This window comes from Embiotoca jacksoni, unplaced genomic scaffold, assembly GCF_022577435.1.
Source record: "Embiotoca jacksoni isolate LCO1_2020_lvr unplaced genomic scaffold, fEmbJac1.0.p SCAF_13, whole genome shotgun sequence".
NCBI lineage: Eukaryota > Metazoa > Chordata > Actinopteri > Embiotocidae > Embiotoca > Embiotoca jacksoni.
This window is the reverse complement of record NW_027185263.1, coordinates 8,543,659-8,563,882: the sequence shown is the minus strand read 5'-3', so window position 1 is coordinate 8,563,882 and position 20,224 is coordinate 8,543,659. Positions and strand designations below refer to the sequence as shown.

Sequence of the window (20,224 nt, the reverse complement as noted above, 5' to 3'; positions counted from 1 at the left end):
ATCAGAGTCACCGGGCACTGTTACACAGACAGAAAAAGATAGAAGGGGCGAGGGAGAGACACAACGTGGGGGGCCTTTCCTGTCATGCATCTCTTAGATTATTGGCATGACCTTAAAATAGAACAAACTTATCACTCTAAGAGACAGCACATTTCCACTACAATAGCGACTATGCATTGCAACAGCTTAAGGAAGACTCGGTGTATGACGACTATTGTCACTGATGATGAAATGTAGGTCAGCTAGTACAGTTTACCAAAAAAAACAACAACAAAAAAAAACACACACACAACTTGTATTCGCCAACAAAAGAGGCGTGTGTGACTGGAGACAATTTGCATGATTAATTCCCAGATGAGAAAACAAAGTAAGTAAAAAATTTTTTTAAAAACGGGTATTTCTTTTTTAAAACAAATCAGAAGAATGATTCACCGCAGCGTTTCCCAGACGTGTCTCGTGTGTGCGTGTTAACAACAATGTCAGGTCTAACTGACCTTTCATGACTACATATGACCCGACCTCACTTGAGAGGTGAGCTGTAACTACTAATTCCCAGACAGGACAGGCTCCTAAGCATCACACACAGCAGTCTATTTGTGTGAAACCTGAGCGCTGACATGATGCAAACATGCGTGCCCAACCCTGTACGCTTACCAAGGCCCTTGATGAAGCTGATGACACTAGCCCTGCTCCATTTAGTTGGCACTTCCATGGTGCAGACAGCCAGACAGAGAGACACAGGCACAGTGGGTAAAATGGGAAGAAACGGTGGGACCGAGGAGGAGTGGGACCTCACAGGGTGTAAAATACAGCTCCCATGATTTTCAAATAAAAGTAATTCCTTGCAAGAGATTAGCGTCTTTATTATCCAACTACTTCACCATGTCAGAGACGTCAGGCAGTAATGTCAGGCTTCGGCACGAGGCCGGCTTAACCAAAGCTAAAAGTGTGAAGCTCCATCCTTCACAAAATGACAGACAGGTGAAGCAAAAGACAAGTGAGTGCCTGGGGCGAGAAAGAAAACGGTCACGACAGCAGCATTACAGCTGTATCCCACATCCAATCCAAATGAAACAGGAAGATCTGCTGTATCCACAGACAGGAAGAGCCATAGCCAGGGTGAAGCTGCCCAAGTGAAGACGACTTGACGCCTCAGAGTTGACAGACTTGCAATCACAGAGGAAAAGATGGTGCGAAAGTGTCCCTTAAAAAATAACAGAGGAGACGGCAACTTGTTCCGCCATGAGTGAACTCTACCAGCAGGGATTGAGAGATATTCCACTGTCCTGCTCCAGCAGAAGTTTGGGTAGATCAGATGCTGCGCGGGGCCCCATGCTTGAGAGCTATACGAGCCTACAGGCCAACTATCAGTTTCTACTTCAGCTGATTCTCCTCCTCCTCCGACCTGCCGGCACTTCTCTGCGCAACAGCTCCCATGACCTTGGAATCCTTGAAGCCCAATGGATAGAAGAACTGAAATTAAGCACTTCTTTGAATGTGGTTCTGTGGCTGTCTTTAAGTTGTCAGTAGCAGTTAAGTAAAGTCTGCTCCTTGTGGAGATTTGACCAGAAGAGTTGGGTTGGAATTTCAACACTGCTCCGAGAGAGGGCCGAGGGGAGGAGGGAGGAGCTATATATAGACCACTGGCGGTCACTCTCTTACATACCCACCACTCCCACTGACCCCTACTCAAACACAAGTGCACACACAAACACAAACACACTCGCAGAAACACACGCGCACGATCACATATATCAGGGTAATGTGATTAAACTACAAAGCAAATGGCACTAATTTGATTCAGTGAATACAAAGTTGACTCTAAACAGATATTATCCAGTCCAGTTTCTTAGTGGCATGAATGTAAAGTGTGTGTGTGTGTGTGTGTGTGTGTGTGTGTGTGTGTACACATTAACATGTGCTCGCGCCTTGTGCATTTCAGTGGAGAGAAGAGATTAGAGTAGGAAGACGTACTCGTGTCCAATAAAGCTGTTTATATAAGGCACCGGAGCACTTTCTTGGGACCCTTAAAAGAGACACTTGCATGACTCAGCGTTTTAAGAGATGATTCAGCAGAAATCTGTCATGTCCAGTCAATAAAAGTCTACTTTGGTTTAATCACATTATAGCCTTAAACATGTATTTAAATCTACAGTGTAAGCAGGACTGAGACAACATCGTAAAAAAAAAAAAAAAAAAAAAAAAAAAAAGGAAAATATGTCCAGGAAGGGACGGAAATGGCAAAAAGACAGAAGAGAATGAAGCAGAGTTAGACAGAGATGGGGGGCTGCAAAAAAAGTAGATGGGAGGGGGAAAAAAATTGGCAACTGTTCTGATAACTGAATCACTGTTCTTGAGTAAACAATGACATTAATGGAAAGTTACCTGATTCCAGCTGCTCTAATGTGTGAATTTGATGCTTTTCTTGGACATACTGACACAATTTCTTTGGGTTTTGGACAGTTGGCTGGACACAACAAGACATTTCAGGGTACCGACTTGAAATGTAGGACATTTTTTTTTGCTTACTTCCTGACATTTTAGAGACAAAACAATGAATAAATCTGAAAAATATTTGTCATATTGATAGATAAAAAGAAAAGGTAGAGACTTCACATTTAGATACATTTACCTTCATCTATCACATCATGTCACATGAGCAGACAAGCAAACATGAAGTAATGAATCACTGCTGACATGCACTGAGACAGAGTGATGGCACATGTACACAAAGCATCTAGAACGCAGCTACCAAGTCCTCATACAGAGGCTGAAATTAAGGCTAAGGCATTAACTTGCGTTGTGTTCCAACTAGTTTTCTTGAGTTGGAAAAAGATAAATCAATCCTGTGCATGCTTGTGCAGTTTGTTGTCGGTGTTTAAGTCACGTGGATTGCAATGACTCACTTCTAAAGGCACAGACGATTACCTCAAACACACACCGACCGCCATCGACGAGACCGAGCGGAACCAAACCTGTATGTTTTCGGAGGCGGCTAACAGACCATCATCGTATGTGATGAATGTATTCTGGCATTTTCATTATATTACTATTGGTTATATTGTAACTGACTGATTGTGATTGTCAGCTAGTTATGAAAGCTTTAGGTAGCTGAAAATTGTAAAAAAAAAAAAAAAAAAAAAAAAAAGTGAGTTCCTCAACATTTCAAAATAAAGCCATCCTGTACTCATGTGCAACAAACATTTTAGAAGCAAGTTTTTGGAGCATCAGAAAGTTATAATAACTTAGAATAAGCTGGCAGGTTAAAATTATCGGGTTTTAACCATCAATGCCATAATGTTATTATCAAAACAAATTTATTTTTTATTTTTGAATAAACATTGTAATAATAAAAGTCCAAAATTATGTGACTATGCATAGTTTTTAGTCAAATATCTGACCACCATCCCCCCCCACCGATATCACAGCATATAAGCCCTCCAGAAACCAGAGAAAATCCTGGTGTGTGTGTTGATATAGGCCTGGAGACAATTATTTCAAAAAGGTTGGCATGAGATGGAATGAGTTCAGCCTGATGAGGTCAGCTATTTATCTGGTGATTTCACTTGATAAGTAACTTGCGCTTGAAAAACAAACCTGTCTTGGACTTAAAAAGCCTGTTTCTTGGCTTTCAAGCCTTCTGGCTGCCTTCATTATCATGACCTTGGAGTCCTTTAGCTGACACAAGCTGGATTTAAAAAAAAAAAAAAAGGAAACACACAGTATCCCTTCTTTGTCCCAGTGATTTTTTGATTACATCATAAGTGGTTGAGGGGGGGAACCATCAACACGGCCCATGAAATTCCTCACACCAACATAACCCATGCTGACAGTAACCTTCAAAACACAGCTTAATATATGAGCTCCACGCAGCTGCTCTGCTGACCACATGCACACAGCAATACATTTGAAAGAAATTGAATGCCTCCTCTTGTAAAATTGCCCACACAAATATGCACGCATACACCAAATGAACGCTGGCGCAAGGAGAGTTCAGTCAATGTATGAAAACCACCGCAGCACAACAGCCACCGAGCCTCCTGGCTGATATCTGCACGCTCTACGTCAACATGAAAACAACTCATTTAACAGTGACGGTAACGTACAGGCTGCATGGGGATGAGTCCCAGTGGGGCAATAAGACAGCACTGCTTTCTGCTTACTGTCATGTCTCAGATTCATGAACCCACTGCTGAAAGTGGGGGTAAGTACAGTATGTCCAGTTGAGGACAGGCGGGGGAAGATGCTGCTGGGGATTCATCCCAGACTGTCTCAGCGTGACACACAGCAGCTTTACCTTCTGTTTGGTAAACACTGGCCGAGAAACTGACGAACAGATTTGAGTCCTTAGGAGTGCAAACACATAAGGAAGGGTTGCCAGAATGCTAAACATACAGCTTTAGCTTGTTTATAGACACAACTACTTCTTGTACCACAAAGTCAAAGACCGACTTCTTCTTTTGCTGAGTAATGTGCTCTATAATTAATATAAAAAAAAACGGCTGAGGAGCCAGATTTGCCCTCAGTCCCTGATGCAGTTACCTCTTGTTCAACTACTTCTATTATTTCATTACGTAATATTGCTAAATATTGACAGTGTGGATCAGTCTGTGCCTGTTTTTCAGTTTCCTGCACTCCAAACGCACACAAACAGACACACGCAAAAAGCGTAGTCTGTACACTGCAGGATCTGTTGATGACGAGTCGGTCTGCTATGAGGGTGCACCGAATCGCGCATTTGTTTGGCATAGCAGCAGCAGCAACAACAACAACAACTGAGATGTGTTAGCTGTACTCACTGCCTCCTAAGGACTTGAGCAGGGACTTGATGCTGATGTCAAAGAAGCCTGAATCCTGCTGGCTGGTCGCCATGGCTGCGGAGGCTATATCGCCACGGTGACAGACAGCAGAGGGGGGACAGGACGGCAGGATGAGGTGTTGCGGACAGCGCAAGTGAGAGAAAGAGGCGAGCGCTCCGAGAGGGAAAGGCAGAGAGGGAGAGGTAGAGAAGGATGCTGGTGGGCAGCGAGCGATGCGGATGTTGCGGCTGTCTGCTGCTGATTCTGTGTGTTTGTTTGTGTGCGTGCACAAGAGAGAGAGAGAGAGAGAGAGTGTGTGTGTGTGTGTGTGTGTGTGTGTGTGTGTGTGTGTGTGTGTGTGTGTGTGTGTGTGTGTGTGTGTGTGTCAGATAAAAAGAGAAAGAGAGCGGCAGTCAGCTTTGTCTGAGCTCTGTGTCGCTATCTTGCTGGCTAACACCCCCCAACCCCTCTCTGTTTTGCTCTCTCAGGACAGTGATACACAGATGTTGGTAGACGCAAGCAGCCAATCCCCTTGGTGGAAAGACACAGTGAGCGAGAGCGAGGGAGAGAGAAAGGGAAGCAGAGAGTGAGTGAGAGAGAGAGAGAGAGAGAGAGAGAGGGAGAGAGAGAGAGGGAGAGAGAAGGGGAAGCAGAGAGTGAGAGAGAGAGAGAGGGAGGGAGAGAGAGAGAAAAACATACAGCAGATAGTGCTGCATGGGGGGGGTGTCGCAGAAAATAAAGGGAGGTAAGATGGGAAGGATAAAACTGCTGAGTGAGGGACAATGGACTGAGGAAGTGATACCGGGTAATTAAGATGGAACCGACTACCAACAATAATATAATGTTTCCCGATCGCTGTTGTCCAGTTCTCTTTCGCATTGTGCTGAGTGAGCACGCTGTAAGCCCGCCCCGACCAATGAGAGCAGAGAAAGGCGGTGACAGCCAGGCTGCACCAACAAACAGCCCGGACAACTGGTCAGCAGCATCACTCCATTGATTCTACATATAAATGGTGAGAATGTGTGACGTGTATTTGTGTGATTTTTAGACACAGTCACACAAAACTGTGGATTACAAGAGACAAAAATATTTTGAGAAACATTTTGCTTTTGTTTTTAAGTTTTCTAATTGTATGTGCATCTTTTAGAGCACATTTTGTATAATTTATTCTAGGAACAAAATAGTTAAGTTCTATAATTTACATACTAAATGGAAAAACAGTATCCTATGCAGATCAATACACAGTCATTTGCCAATATAGTCGAAACGAATGCATTATTACCTAACCTCTTGACTGGTTTAGCATCCCATCTGGTATTTAATTTATTCTTCCCTCCATAAGTGTCTATATAGGCCAACGCCAACATTTGCCTACAAGCACTTCACTTGCAGCTGATAATAACCCCCCCACACACACACCCTCCTGCTTTAGTTAATTCCCTGACAGATTATTTTTTAAAGAGCTTGAGCATAGTTTTTGACAATCAGACAAACTGGGAGAAAATAAATTCTCTCATTTCCTTGGCGACCCTCCCAAATTTCTGTCCGAGCAGAAAGGTACAGGCGATGACGCTACGGTCGAGTGAATGAGACTGGAAGCGCAAGTGGATAATTAGGGTCATCATGTAATTCCCTGGATGAATTGCGGAAGTGCCACGGGACATGTAGACGGTCAAGGGAGGGAGTGGAGAGAGAACCAGAGTGAGGGAAAGAGCAGGAAGAGCATAAGATACAATATCATGCAAAGCTGCAGCTCGGAGGAGAGCGACCGAGGACAGGATGGCCTGGTTCACATTAACAGACAATTACAGTCTAATCTCAAAGGAGGAGAAACATAAGAGAGAGCCACTGCAAGCCTATTCCTGTCTGCAACTTCTGCTTACTTTGTTACAGTCCTGGGCCAAACACTATCAGCAAATCACAAGTTCTGCTTTTGTTTGACTTCATTCAGCCAATCAAGTCGACAATCACAGATTATAAAATCCTTTTCCGAACGTTCCCCTGAGACGGTATACGTTCCACAGATTGTCCTCGCTGGTGCAAAATGCACCTTAGCTCAAAAGATGATAAGTAAATAATATTTGGCTGAAGTTTGGTCTGTGATCCGTGTGTTGGCCATTCTTCTTAATGTGTGTGAAAATGTCAAGGATCAAAAGGTCACACGTGCCAGCTGTGAGACCGCAGGAGGTTTTAGTTGTTGTGATGGGCAACCTAAACAGGTAAGACCGACATTTCTCGAAAGCAAAGACAAGAGAGAAGATATCCAAATACAGATGCAGTTTGTCTCTTTGGCAAATGATCCGCTTTGCAGGAAGTAAACGAGATGCTCCGTCTGTGAAGGGAGAGCAGCTGTTCGGTGGGACAGAGAAAAGCGCGAATGTTAAGTGTTTGCTGGAGCGCGACTCGCGTCCAAGATATGAAAACCCATTCACATTCATGACCTCAATGAGAATAGAGGCATTTTCAGCTTTCAAGTAAAAATCATGAACATAAACACACACACACACACACACACACACACACACACACACACACACACACACACACACACACACACACACACACACCCTCATGGAGCTCCTGGGATTCCACACATTCTGGGCAGGGGCCTGGACATGCCAGCTGTTGGAATGTGACTCCTCTGCACACACAGGCAAACACTCATTCACCCACACATATACTGTATTCCTACATGCACACAGTCAATGAAGAAGTCTTAATTGCCCCGCGATTCATTTCAACATTCAAGAAAAATGTCGAAAATGGCGCTCGTCGTGGTTTTGTAAAGCTCAGTGTGACGTCATCAGAGTGACCAGCTGTCCAAAAACCTACAAATAGCCAAATTATAGTCGTAAATCCTCACGTTGGAGAAGCTGGAGCTGGAAATGTTGAGGGTTTTGTTTTTGTTTTTTTTTGCTGGCAGTGGACTTTATCAACAAATCATCACATTAAGTCGGGCAAAATCCTCCAGAGTTTGGGATCATTTAGACCGGGCAAAGGAAAACCCCGAGAGGGCGACATGCAAACTCTGTTTGCAAGCGTGTGCTTATCATTCAACAACAACAAACATGACCTCTCATCTCCAACATGTGAGCAGCCTGATGTTAACCACCCAGCATGGACGCTGTACATTCCAACTTTGTATTTGTCCGTGATGCTGAAGTGTTAACGATGCAATATTTCTTCTCAGCTCTGAACTCAACTCGTTTTCTGATGCCTCTAAAGCTATATTCAAATTAAATGAATAACATAAACGTGCAACCACTAGTTGATTCTTGGCTTAAACGTGTGGCAGCTATACGACTGGGAGAAAGAAGCGCTACGTAACGGTGCATCTGTTCAACAAGACACCGGGACTGAACGAGTGCCACTCGTTTGGTCATCTGACATGAGCTCGTGTGTGTTAACCGGCCCATCATAACACAGCAGATGAGCACACACACACACACACACACACACACACACACACACACACACACACACACACACACACACACACACACACACACTCATAAAAACGATGAGCAAATAAATAGCTACACACGAGCACGGAGGGACTGTTTGAGTTGGAGGGCTCACACAGTAGTGTCTCCTTGACACAGCTGGCTTGATCAAATAGATAACGTGTGTGAAGAATGTGTGTGTGTCAGTGGTTTCCATGCCAGGCATACCTGTGTCCCACACATCAAAGCCTCAGTCATGTACATTATCACAGCGGAGGAGCCCCATAGTCTTCAATTTCATGGCATTTTCTCATGTCGAAAATTTGACCTTTATAGTCTTTGCACTCGTTTATTGAGAAGTCGCTGTTCATTTTTCCTGAGAGACGTGTTTGTGCAGGTGGTACTTTGTTCGACAGGCGCTACCTCACTCCAGATTTCCCCTTTCACTCTTCACTGAACGCCCCGCTTCTCTCTCTCTCCCCTTTTGAAGTTCAGCTAAATCCCACAGAAAAATGTTTAGTCAGAGACAAAATGACTCTCGCACCTTTCTGCTCGAATATGCCATTAACTTCAAATTACATTCTCCTGATATTTCCTTTCGCACCCCTCTGACATGATCCTTTTAAAGTTGATTGTAAAGGCGCACTTAGCCTTGAACTCTTTAGTGTTTCCTTACTACTCCTTCCTTTCTATTGTTGGATTTAACAACTGTGACTTTTTTTGTTTAATGCCGCCTTTTGATTTTGACCTGGCTGTGATTTTCCAAGAATAAACAGAATCCCTGGATCTGCTTGTCCCTTTAGATATCAAATGATACTTATTTTTAACAGAAACAAGGACGGAGGGTAAGTCACAAAGATTAACATATCATCCTGCAATTAAAATGTTACAAGTTCAGGGATAGAGGGGCCATCATTTTCAACTGAAATGTGTGCCAATAGTGTTATAATTGGGAAATACAAAGAAAACTGGAGTACTAACTGAAAATACAGGCAATATAATGCAATTCAATGGTACCTGCTAACATGCTAAGTTTACCAACGGCAAACCCTACCTGGTAAAATGTAGTACATACATAAAATCTATTGAATTTAACCATACTGCCAGTTCTATCACACTTTGACTGACTAAAGTCTTGGCGTTCTCGCCCAGCTGGAAGTGTTTGGACTTGAAATTCCCAGAAGTTTAGGGAAGCTGAGAAAGAACAAGTGATTTGGGCAAAGAAAAAAAAGAAGAAAAAAACAATACCATGCTTGGATTTGAGGCCAGAACCACATAGATATGTCTTTTACCCTCTCTGTAGGATGAGGATTAGTGGATAATTGTGTGCTGTTGACTTGAAGCACAGAAGGTATTACTTTTCACAGGGTCTACAAAAGCCACAACAAAGACACTTGTCAAGTTCTCAGGTCACAGCAAAGAAGAAAGATGTTGCCGCATACATGGAGAGACAGAGAGGTCTAAACAGGTAGTAAGAGATCTCAAACTGAAATCCCAGACTGGATAAAAGCCAGCACACCCACATTCCAGTAGAGTTGAGGATCATAATTTCAGCTTGATGTTCAACCAGGCTTTTGATTTCCAGCTGAATGTTCTGTCCTTGTTTACTCTGGTTGTGTTGACTGTAATATTGAGTCTGAAATACAAAACATAAAAGTTCCAGATCTGGTCTCCAACCTACCTCCAATGATCCTCGTCCTCTTTCTAGACTTAGACTGGATCTTTGTGAACCTTCCCATGAAGTCACTGGGTTCAAACATGTCCAATGGCAGAGAGGCGATACGCTCCAGAACTATCCCATCCTGGCCTTGACTCTGGTTCTCCAGATCCTGGTCCTGACTTTGGTTCAGAGATTGGCCATCGCAATGATCAGAAGCAGTGCTTTCAACCCCGAGGCTGGCAGTGCTTCCAAAGTCTTCCAGAGACATGGCTCCACAGTCAATTGTCAAAATGTGGCCTCCTCAGAGCTTTCAGGAAGAACCTACATAATGGTTCAACAGTAAACTTAGCAGAAAAAAAAACTGGTTAAAAAGTGAGCCTTGGTTCACACTTTAAAAAAAACACAAATTTTTAAATAGGCTCTTTAGGCAGTTCTTAAATCCATGTTTTCAAATCTTCTGACTCCTTTTTGTCCACGTTTGGGTATCCAATTTCCTCTCAGTGTTTCTTCTCTTTATGTTGAGTTCATTCAAACCAGAGACAGTGAGCTCATTGCTTTGTTGTTACAGATAAACAGATCTCCTGAGAGTGCAGCTTCTTCCCTCCCGAGTCCCTTTCTCACTCTCTTGTGAGAAGATAAAAAAAAAAAAAAAAAAAAAAAAAAAAAGAACAATCTCTGTCTTCTTTTGCTTAGGAAATTTTATTTTGTGTAAAAGTTCGACTGTCTTCCCTTTGCGTGCGCTACTGTTGCTCTCACCTGGTCTTTGGTTCTCTCTCGCTCTCAGTCCTGAGTCTCTGAGGCACAGCTGTGTTTCTTTGCTCTCAGGTGGGGAACAAGGGAGGGATCCAATTCCAGGAACGCAGCTTGATTGGGTGGTTTGGGAAGTTTGGGTGGTTCTTTTCTCCCCCTCTTGCTCTCACTGTCTTCTTTTTCTCTCTCTTTTTCCAACTCCCCACCTCCCTTCACAACAGGCTGTTTGTCAATCAGGAAATTACTTCTTTCTTGTGTCCTCTCATCGAACACCTGTTTGTTTCCTTCCTTGTGCTTCATCCTTTTTTTGTCTTGTGTAGTAGTAAGGCACAAGAGAAAAGCATGCTTGTGTTGGATTCAGACAACCAATCCGTGGCGTGTGGGTGTGAGTAAGAGTCACAGTCCCTGTACTCACTGGTCGAGGCTGTTTAGCCAGTTACTGTAACCTCAATGTGTTAATGGTGTAGGATTACTGAAGGCAGACACACCCATTTACAGAGGGGGGGGGGAACTAAGCCAAACACAAACAGGAAGAATCCTGAACATGGGGACAGACAACAACTATTGTTGTGTAAGACAGCTATTACTCTTGATTAGTAGATGCGTTACAAAGATAAATGTGAGGGACTATTGTTAAACAGTTGGAAATCTGACCTCACGGCTAGACAAATATGCTCATCGGTCTCGGGAGCTGGTTTAAGACTAGAATTACCGCCTTCGGGTTCTTTACTTCAGTCAACCAATCAAGTTGCAGTTTACCTCCATGTTTGTTCACATTCATACATCATATGTAATGAAGACTTTAAAGGAATTTGGCCAATAAAGCTGATTCTAATAGAAAACAAAGTGGCAGCCTTGACACTAGACAATGCGTCCAATATGGATGCTGCTGCAAAGAAGCTACAAACTCTAAAAAACATTGATAATTCACACATCTTTAAGACAACAGCAGACATTTTTTTTTTTACAAAACACTATGATGTCAAAGGGAAGTTGAGTTTAAGTTTTAACCTTTTGGATAGAAAATATCATCACTTCATTATTTTATTATTTATTAGACACGTGTGTCTCAAATCAGTTCATCCTTGAGTCCCAGTGAACGTTTGTGCCAGATTTTGAGGAACTTTCTCAAGACATCTGATTCGTGAGAATGGGATGGATGGCCATACAACCTGCAAACATAATAAAAACGGAGACACAACTGTACAGAAATGTCAATGTCATGATGTGAGGGTGAAATCACTCTTGATGGCAAAAACATCCTGGATCTATCCTGAAAAGGGACCAGGAATTAACCAAGGATTCCAACGCAAATTACCCCCGGTCTCCTTATCAAGAACAAAAACAAATCTTACAGGAAGTACAATGTGTTTTGGTTGAGCCCTAATGACATGTGGTCCTGTGGTGCTGTATTCAGGCAATCTTAACTATCAATACTAAAAGTCTTCCAAAAAACTTTGAAAGCAATTTTGCTAAACATAAAATTGCAGAAATCCTTTTTACTTTTTAAAGAACACAAAATCCCTTTCATAGACAAGAAGGACAACAAAGTGGAATAAATTCCTCAGGCTGAATATTTTTCAATAATTGTCAATCTTTTGATTATTTTTTTTTATTATTATTCCTTCTTTGGTTCTCTCAAAATGACTTTTGTGCCTCTTCTGTTGGACTCTCTCTAACTAGACAGAGTTGTTAGTATCTCTGAGGCGATACCTGCCCTCAGGTGACGGCCTGCTGTTTATGCTACTATTGTCATGACATCAGCTTCATTGAGTGCCTCACTGCCGAGCTGGTGTGTGTAGGTGTGAGAGCAACCTTCACATCCTCTCTGAGTGTTTACGTTCTGATCTCTTGACTGTCCTCAACCTGTCAGGGCTACTGACACTTCAGAGGCAAAGAAAAAGATGTTAAAGCATACACTGTATATCAAATTGGATGTAGCCTCCAGGTCAGAAAAGTGAGGCCACTGCAGAAATGCAATAATCACCGACGGCGCTGTGTAATTCTGATCCATTTTCTACTGTAAGAAAGAAGACAGTACGTGGAACATGAAAAGAGGACATTTCTGGTTCTGCTGCATTATATTTAACACATTTTTAACTGTCCATCGTTTTAACAATGTTAAATAGCAGCCTAATCAACTGCCTTCAAAAAACAAATGAAAACACTTGGCAAGGTGATTTGGTATTTTGACTTTCTTCTGAAGTAGTTTCACTGGGATGAAATAAATATCACTAAACTCAAAGAACCGCGTGACAAACATTCAACATAAAAGTTGTTATGACTTCATACTATTGCAGATAATCGCACCAATTTTTCTCTAAATTACAGAAAGGAACCATTTAAAGTAATATATTTAAATGGACATTTTGAACTGTCTGTTTCATTTCCTTTAAATGTGTTTCAGACTCAACATCCGGCAAGGAAATAGTTAAAGGTGGCAAACAAGTACACGGAGGCACAGTGCCAAAGTCAGTTAGAAAGGCGTGCCATCCCCTAGAGGAGCACAACAGCCAAGTATTAAGACAGACTCATTCACTCTTACAGATAAACAGGAGATTGTTTTTGTCCCTTCGTTAAGTGACAACTCTGGCAAACCATCAAAGAACACACGCAGATTAACTAATCATTTTCAGGAATGCCTACAGGCAAAGAAATAGGAAGGAGCTGGGGAAGCCATAGGTCAGACCCAAGACGGTGACAATAACAAATGAACAAAAATATTCAACAATTATTTTCAAAATTCGTTTTGTTTACTGAACCTCCAGCACATCTTCATCTACAAGTTTAAGACGTCATTGTATTGGACATACTCTGACTGTCTTTGGTTCCACAGTGGCTGATGGATGACAATGAGCCCTACTTCTCTGACAGGTTTGTCGCTCTCTTGTTTGCTTGACCTGATTAGTCAGTAGTGTTTATGCTCAGCAGCTCAAACACAGCCAATCTCACTCTTCAGATACACAGAACAACCCTGTCTATTCTTTCCTTTGAGTTCCTTTTCACCCTGTAATACGCATTAGTCTATTGGTTGTTTTCACACAAGTTCAAAGTAGACTGTGGATGACATTCAAATACGCTTCTTAATTTGCATAAATAAAACATTGGCAGTCTAGTACGTCGCCTGAAATAAATAGTTTTACCTATTCAAATATCCACCAATTATCCCTTCAAGTTCATTCTTATTCCTCAAACCTCATCGCTGATCAGAAGTATTTCTTTTTATATATATATATATATATATATATATATATATATATATATATATATATATATATATATATACATATCATCTTGACTTTATGAGTTACGAAGCACATATTGCACATAAATCAGCCTGAACGTGAACCATGACCTAAGCGCCACCATTTACCCCACTGCACAGACAGCTTTGGTTTGCTGGGATGACCGAAACACACCCAAACACACATACACACACACAAACCACAGGGTCACAGCCTATTTTTAGCCTGAAAAGCTGAGTAAACAGCAACAATGTCTGAACTATGGTTCATCCCCAACCTCAACATCCCTTCAGTTATTAATGTCTTTCTTTATTCCCCAGTTTATTTAGTTCTTAAATAAACACTTGTCACTATAGTGCTTGTTTTTATCTTTCTCTAATGTCCCAACATACATAATTATGTCGCTGCTGGTGGAGATATGTGTGGTGCCATCCAGTCTCACATAGTGCACAGTCTGAAATATAAAACTATTTCCTTTCTTACGCAGAAATTCTTTTGGTCAACGGAACCACGAGGAATGTGCCATGATCACTTTTTGACAATTTTATAACCATTAACAAATGTACTTTACTTCTTCCTTTCCTCATTACATCTTTTCTACTTTGACGTCTATGGACTTTGCAGATATAAAGGAGTTGTTGCCCAGCATTTGTTTGTGTTTTAATTCATCAATGCAGTATTAATTTGATAATGATAGCAGTTAGCAACCCTTTGGTTAAAATATGGCTGGTACAGCTCCCGGGTTGTTTTTACCTTCTTCTTCTTTTTTTTTTTTTTTTTTTGCTTCGTCTTGTTTGTGTTTCTTATCTGACTCCAACTTTGACTCAGAAGCAACTTCACACCATGAACCACTTCACCTCTGATTATCATCCCTCCACTTATCATTTAGACTGAACCGTCTGAGACCTCTGCTACAAAGGAAAACCTATTATTTCTCCTGTCACTCAAATATGTTGTCATGTTACCAGTTGCCCAAACCGCCCCAGATGCTCAGAAACCCGGTCTAACAGGAGAAATGAGGGGATAAACAAGTTTACTTTTGGCTCATGCACTGAAGCAAGATGTCAGTTCAGGGGTTCACTGGGATGAAGGATAAAATGAATGAGTAGTGCCTTGCCACAGGAAACCAGTCTCTTTGTAACAAACAATGCAGCTTTGCATCTCAAGAATATTTGTTCCCAGTTGAGATTTATTTTGAGAACATAATGATCACTACATTGGGACATCTTTGTGGCTTTGTTGATTAAAGCACGTACAAAGTATCGATGCTCAAGCAGCCTTTTATTCAGCATCCTTAAGTCAGACATTATTATTGATGCTTATAACATTAAAAAATGTATTTGTTTTTTTCAGTTTTGGAAGAAGAGCTCAGATCTTTAATTTAAGTACATAAGTTATTTATTAGAGTACTGCATTTAAAATTGTATCCAAGGAAAAATACATCGATCAAGAAGGTAAAAGTACCCGTGATGCAGTAAGATAAATGTAGTGAAGAGAACAGAAAATGGTAATACTCAAGTAAAAGAGAAATAGCTCAATATTGTAGTAAAGTAGTTCAATTTCTGACATTTGTTTTGAGGTATTATACTGTATCCATTGGTGCATTCCTAAGACTGGTTTTAACAGGCACAGTGACTGATATGCATGTTCATTATAACTGCATGTTATAACTGGCATTACATAGCTAAATAAAAGTAAAACTTTCCCTTTTCTTTCACCTTTCTTTGCAGTGATTTTTTTTTTAAATTATTAATTAAAACACTCCTGTTCACATGTTACTAAGCTCAGATCTTTACTTCAGGTAAAAGTATTGATGCCATGGAGTAGAAATGTGCTGCTATAAGTAAAACAGCTGCATTCCATCTAAAGCTGTGAGATTATCATAAAAGCAGCACAGGCCTGATTATAGACTCACTTGGAGTATAAAAAAAAATAAAAAAAAATAAAAAAAAAAAAGCCCAAGAATAGAGCAGTACAAGGTATTATGAAAATATAATCTACCGTTGAAATTTCCATTGAAATTGGCTCAAGTTTATCTATTTACAGGAGAAATATACACCAAATTGTTGTACATCTGCAGCGTTTACCAGCCATGGCAGCAGTTTTACAGGCTAATATCCTTCACCTTAGTTTTTCTTCTCATTACATCATCATCAAGCTCACACAGCGGCTCTACAATGGTGCCCTCTTGAGCCCATCACAGAAATAATAATACTGTTTATGGGGTTACTCTACAAGAGCTACAAATGAAACAATTAGTCTATTAATCGATTAAATTAATTTAATTAAAATAATCAGCAAGTATTCTGATAATTAATTAATCATTTTAAGTCTTTCTTATGGTCAAATTCTCTGATTGCAGCTTTATAAATGAGAATATTTTTCCGCTTCCTTTAATTCTTTCTGATAATAAACTGAAAATATTTTGGTTGGGGAAAAACAAGACATTTTGAGCTGCACCTTAGGCTTTGGGAATATTTTCACAAATTTCTGACATTTAAAAAAAAAACTAACTATAGACACTATAGATTAAATGAGAAAATAATTGACAGATTAATCGATAATGAAAATAATTGATTTGCAGCCATAATTAAAACCGTGAATTGTATAAATCGGCCGAGCAAATATATATCATCACGTTCTTTAATTCATGCACAAATTTTAGCCATGGAAGTGTACATGCAAACACACAGTAGACTGCCCATCGGCCTTTCTATACATGCGTATATAGATTTGTGTCATGTAACATTATCTCTGGGGTCTCTAATGTGCAAACTAATGCCTCACAACAGCCTCAGAGCTCATTCAAATCTAACAGGAGTATAACTACATTCCCAATTATCTAAAGTCTTTAAACAAACACACAAGACAAATTCATTTGCAACTTAAAGTCTACATCGTCATGTCAACATGCAGGTCAAACAGGATCATGTAAAGAAAAAGACTACCCTGCTATACTATCCAGTTCACACAACATTCAGGAGAAGAGCACATCCACAAAATGAGCGCTCATCTCCAACGCAGCAGTACCTGAGACACAGTCAGACAGGGAGTGTGATGGTTAGGAATGTGTGTATGTGTGTGTGTGTGTGTGTGTGTGTGTGTGTGTGTGTGTGTGTGTGTGTCTTGGCACCGATGTCTCCTGCTGTAGATGTGTGAACTTGTGTGTATCTGGCAGAAACACCGGGTTATGCAAGCCAGTGGGAGTGAGGTGCTGAGTGGTATCTATGGAAACGGTGATAGCGGGGAAAGACAGATAGTTCACAAGCTGACTAAAAGGTTCACCAGTCAGGGGTGTGGAAGGTCAAACAGCCTCTGCTGCTTTCACAGGTGCAGATGAAGCTCAGTAACAATTTGAACAGATAACTAACTAACCAGTGACCTGCACATGTCACACAAACCATATCACACGCCAACAAGACATAGGAGACCACGCAACAACTGCGCCCGCATGTTTCGTGTCACTCTACTGTCAAGTAGCCACTAAAGAGAAAATTCCATAAATATATATTATGACATATTGTAGTGGGCATGTCATTCCCGTTATAGAGAGATAGATCATTTATTTGTTGCCCGGATTTAAGAGGAACTGGTTTCCTCCCACTGACCCGCAGACGATTTAAATTGAGAATGGATGAGTGCTGCTGTTCGGTCATACTTTGAAACTAATAGCGACATCATACTCTGGAATTATGTATAGTAGATTCAGCTCTCTCTCACCCAGGTTGGAAGATGTCAAACAATGTGGTTAAACAAGCCGCTGGACTGGAGCCGTTTCACTATTCACTAGAGATCAGAACTAAAGATTTGCTCTTTAGTTCTGATCTCTAGTGTGCAGGTTTACATAGGTGTGGGATTTAAGAGCCTGTCTACAAACAGACGGTCTGTTTAAACTCACTCAGACAAAAAACAGCTTCAAGGGTCAAAAAGGATGAACATGGTTTAAACAGGCTCTGTAAAACTGGAAGAACTCTTAATGCTTTTTATTTGAAATGTATCTGTTGAAAAACTGCACATACCATCACATGCATGGTGGCAGATAGAAAAGTCTTTTTTGTTTTTGTTCTGTAACAACATGAAAAAGTACTGATTATCCAGTTGATGTTCATTTTTTTTATTGTATTTTTACAAATAATATCTCCTTTAATATGTTTCTTAAATGTTTTTTTCTTTTAATCCTGTCCAGATGATCCTGAAAAAGTATAAAATGAAGTGAATTTTTGCCCCCATTTGAGTGGAGTGTTGTACATGCTGTAAATGATGCAAAACTAAAGCAGCTATGGCGGCCCAGTGTTTCCCCCCAGTGCATTACACTACACCTCCACATATTTAAGAGCATACGTGTGATTAGTAAGGCATATTACATCTAAACCAGTAGAAAATCTCAAATTATCTATTTTAGATGAATTCCTTTCTACCTTAAATCAGTCTGTGGCAACTGGTTCTTGCAGGAAATGCTGTGAGCCCGTATCTAGCTCATTAAATATAATGGCAGTATATTTGAAAATGAAGTCAATTTAGGCTCGTAAAGAGGAGAGAGAGATATTTCACAATCCCTCGAAAGGATTTGTAAATTGGGAACAAAAATGAAGGAGTCAGGTGGGGGAAACATGTGAGAAGCACAGCTCTGTGGCACACATGACAAGCTGTCTGTGTGTGTTACTTGTAGCGTTAAGTCCAGACACAGAACAATGGAGTTAACTGGGTCGCCGTTGCCGACTGGCTGTGCTAAACAGCTGGAGAGATGAAGAGGGAGGATGATTGAGTCATGAAGAGGGCGGAGAGGGGAGGGGAGGGTTAGCAATAAGGAGGAGTGGGCCTAAAATACAAGCATGAAAGGACCCGACTGGGAGCAATGATCCCCCCCAAAAAAAAAAAAAAAAAAAAAAAACCTACAAATTAAATGTCCAACATGTTTACTATAGTTTGAAGCTATTCACTGCAACAAAATGTCAACACAATGAAAAACATATAGAAATCAATATGTGTGATACCATTTAGCCAGACGACAAGGAATAAAGGAGCCTACAATGGTGCTGGTGCCTGCTACCGGGCTGTATTTGAGTGCTTGTAAATAATACATGCTCAAAAACTGCCTTTCTCTCACAAAACGTCCAAGCAGACTCCTGGACATCTCAGCTGCAGAAGAATAAAGTGCACTGCTACTCAAGCCACGGGTGCACGCCACCGGGCCATAACCAATACACCCATTTCACAACTGGATGTTTAAATCCACAGACCACGACCAGTTCAGTCTTTGCAATAGAAAAACAACGGCGAGAGGTGCAAAAGGCTGATACGCGGTGCCGGACAGGAGCTTGTTTGCGAGAGCTCCTCTTACTCTACGAGACGGGTACTACATTTTTTTTTTTATCAGTGCCGTCCAAAACGTGTCCACTGGCGGACTTAGCACTTGGTGACCCTGCTATTTCAACCAGTGTAAGCTACCTAGCTGGAAGCTAACACGCAGTGTAGCACATTATCTCCCACCGCCATCATTAAGTGTGTGTTTACAACCATCAACGTAAAGACTGGTGCTCCCGCCGACCTGCCTCGCAAAGCAACTTGGCATCGGACGCTTGCAAAGGAGTGCTGCCCGGGAAACGAAGAAGACTGTTTATGGGGTTGTTGTTTTTTTTTTCTTTTTCTCTCTATAGTAGGTGCCGACCACCACAACCGAGCTCTGCCCGCAGCTAATTTCGGGAGCTAAAGAGCTAGTACCAGCCCCCCGTGGTCGTCCCAGATATCGGATGTTGGTATCAAGACATTGCTCGGTTGCCTTTTGTAGTCAACGCTGAGCCATTAAACACCACCAGACAGAGCCACGAACGGAGCATTGAACTGAACAGTACCTTTTCTGCGTCGACCGGGGCGACTACAGGATCATTTCCTGGCACCGATTCTTTGTTTATGTGATTCGGTGGGCTTGTTTTCATCCATCCGCCTCGTCTCTCTCCTCCAAGAGTCGTGCCGCCCCGGCTGACAGCGTTACCGCTCGGGATGACAGGGCCCCGCCCTTAGCAACCAATCGGATGCCGAGGAGCTGGAAACAGAGGCAAGGCGCGTTTCTGATTGATTAGCGGCGGTGTCCATCAGCGTGTCGCTAGGGGCGTAACTTGGTCCAAGGGCAGGACACCTGCCAGGGAGGGATGCTGAGCGGCGCAGGTGCTGCCAAATCAAGTGATGAAAGGGCTGGCAGTGAAATTCAAAAAGACACCTTTTAACACGATAACAGGCACGTTTACAACAGACAGCTGCACAAACAAATGACGAGGCGACACATGACATAGTTAGTTTCTTTTGAGCATGCGTCTCTGTGAATGTTTT

At 41.6% G+C, this 20,224-nt stretch overlaps 2 protein-coding genes across 7 annotated transcripts in view; one reads left to right on the top strand and one right to left on the bottom strand.

Annotated features, from left to right (window-relative positions):
• Positions 1–19,867, bottom strand: part of fryb (furry homolog b (Drosophila)) — a 55,909-nt gene extending 36,042 nt beyond the window's left edge. Inside the window, exon 1 of one of the 6 annotated variants that reach the window (XM_069146233.1) lies at positions 19,750–19,867. Coding sequence is in view for 5 of the 6 variants with exons in the window: in XM_069146228.1 (XP_069002329.1) it covers positions 9,924–10,170 (247 nt within the window). In the remaining variant the exon portion in view is untranslated. Of the gene's footprint in view, positions 1–654; positions 1,565–4,799; positions 5,190–9,923; positions 10,171–19,749 lie in introns of those variants that run through there. The other 5 variants (XM_069146228.1, XM_069146232.1, XM_069146229.1 and 2 more) reach the window with 5 other exon arrangements.
• The window catches only part of rfc3 (replication factor C (activator 1) 3), a 197,519-nt gene that overhangs the window by 87,571 nt on the left and 89,724 nt on the right, over positions 1–20,224 (top strand). The gene's annotated exons all lie outside the window — the stretch shown is intronic.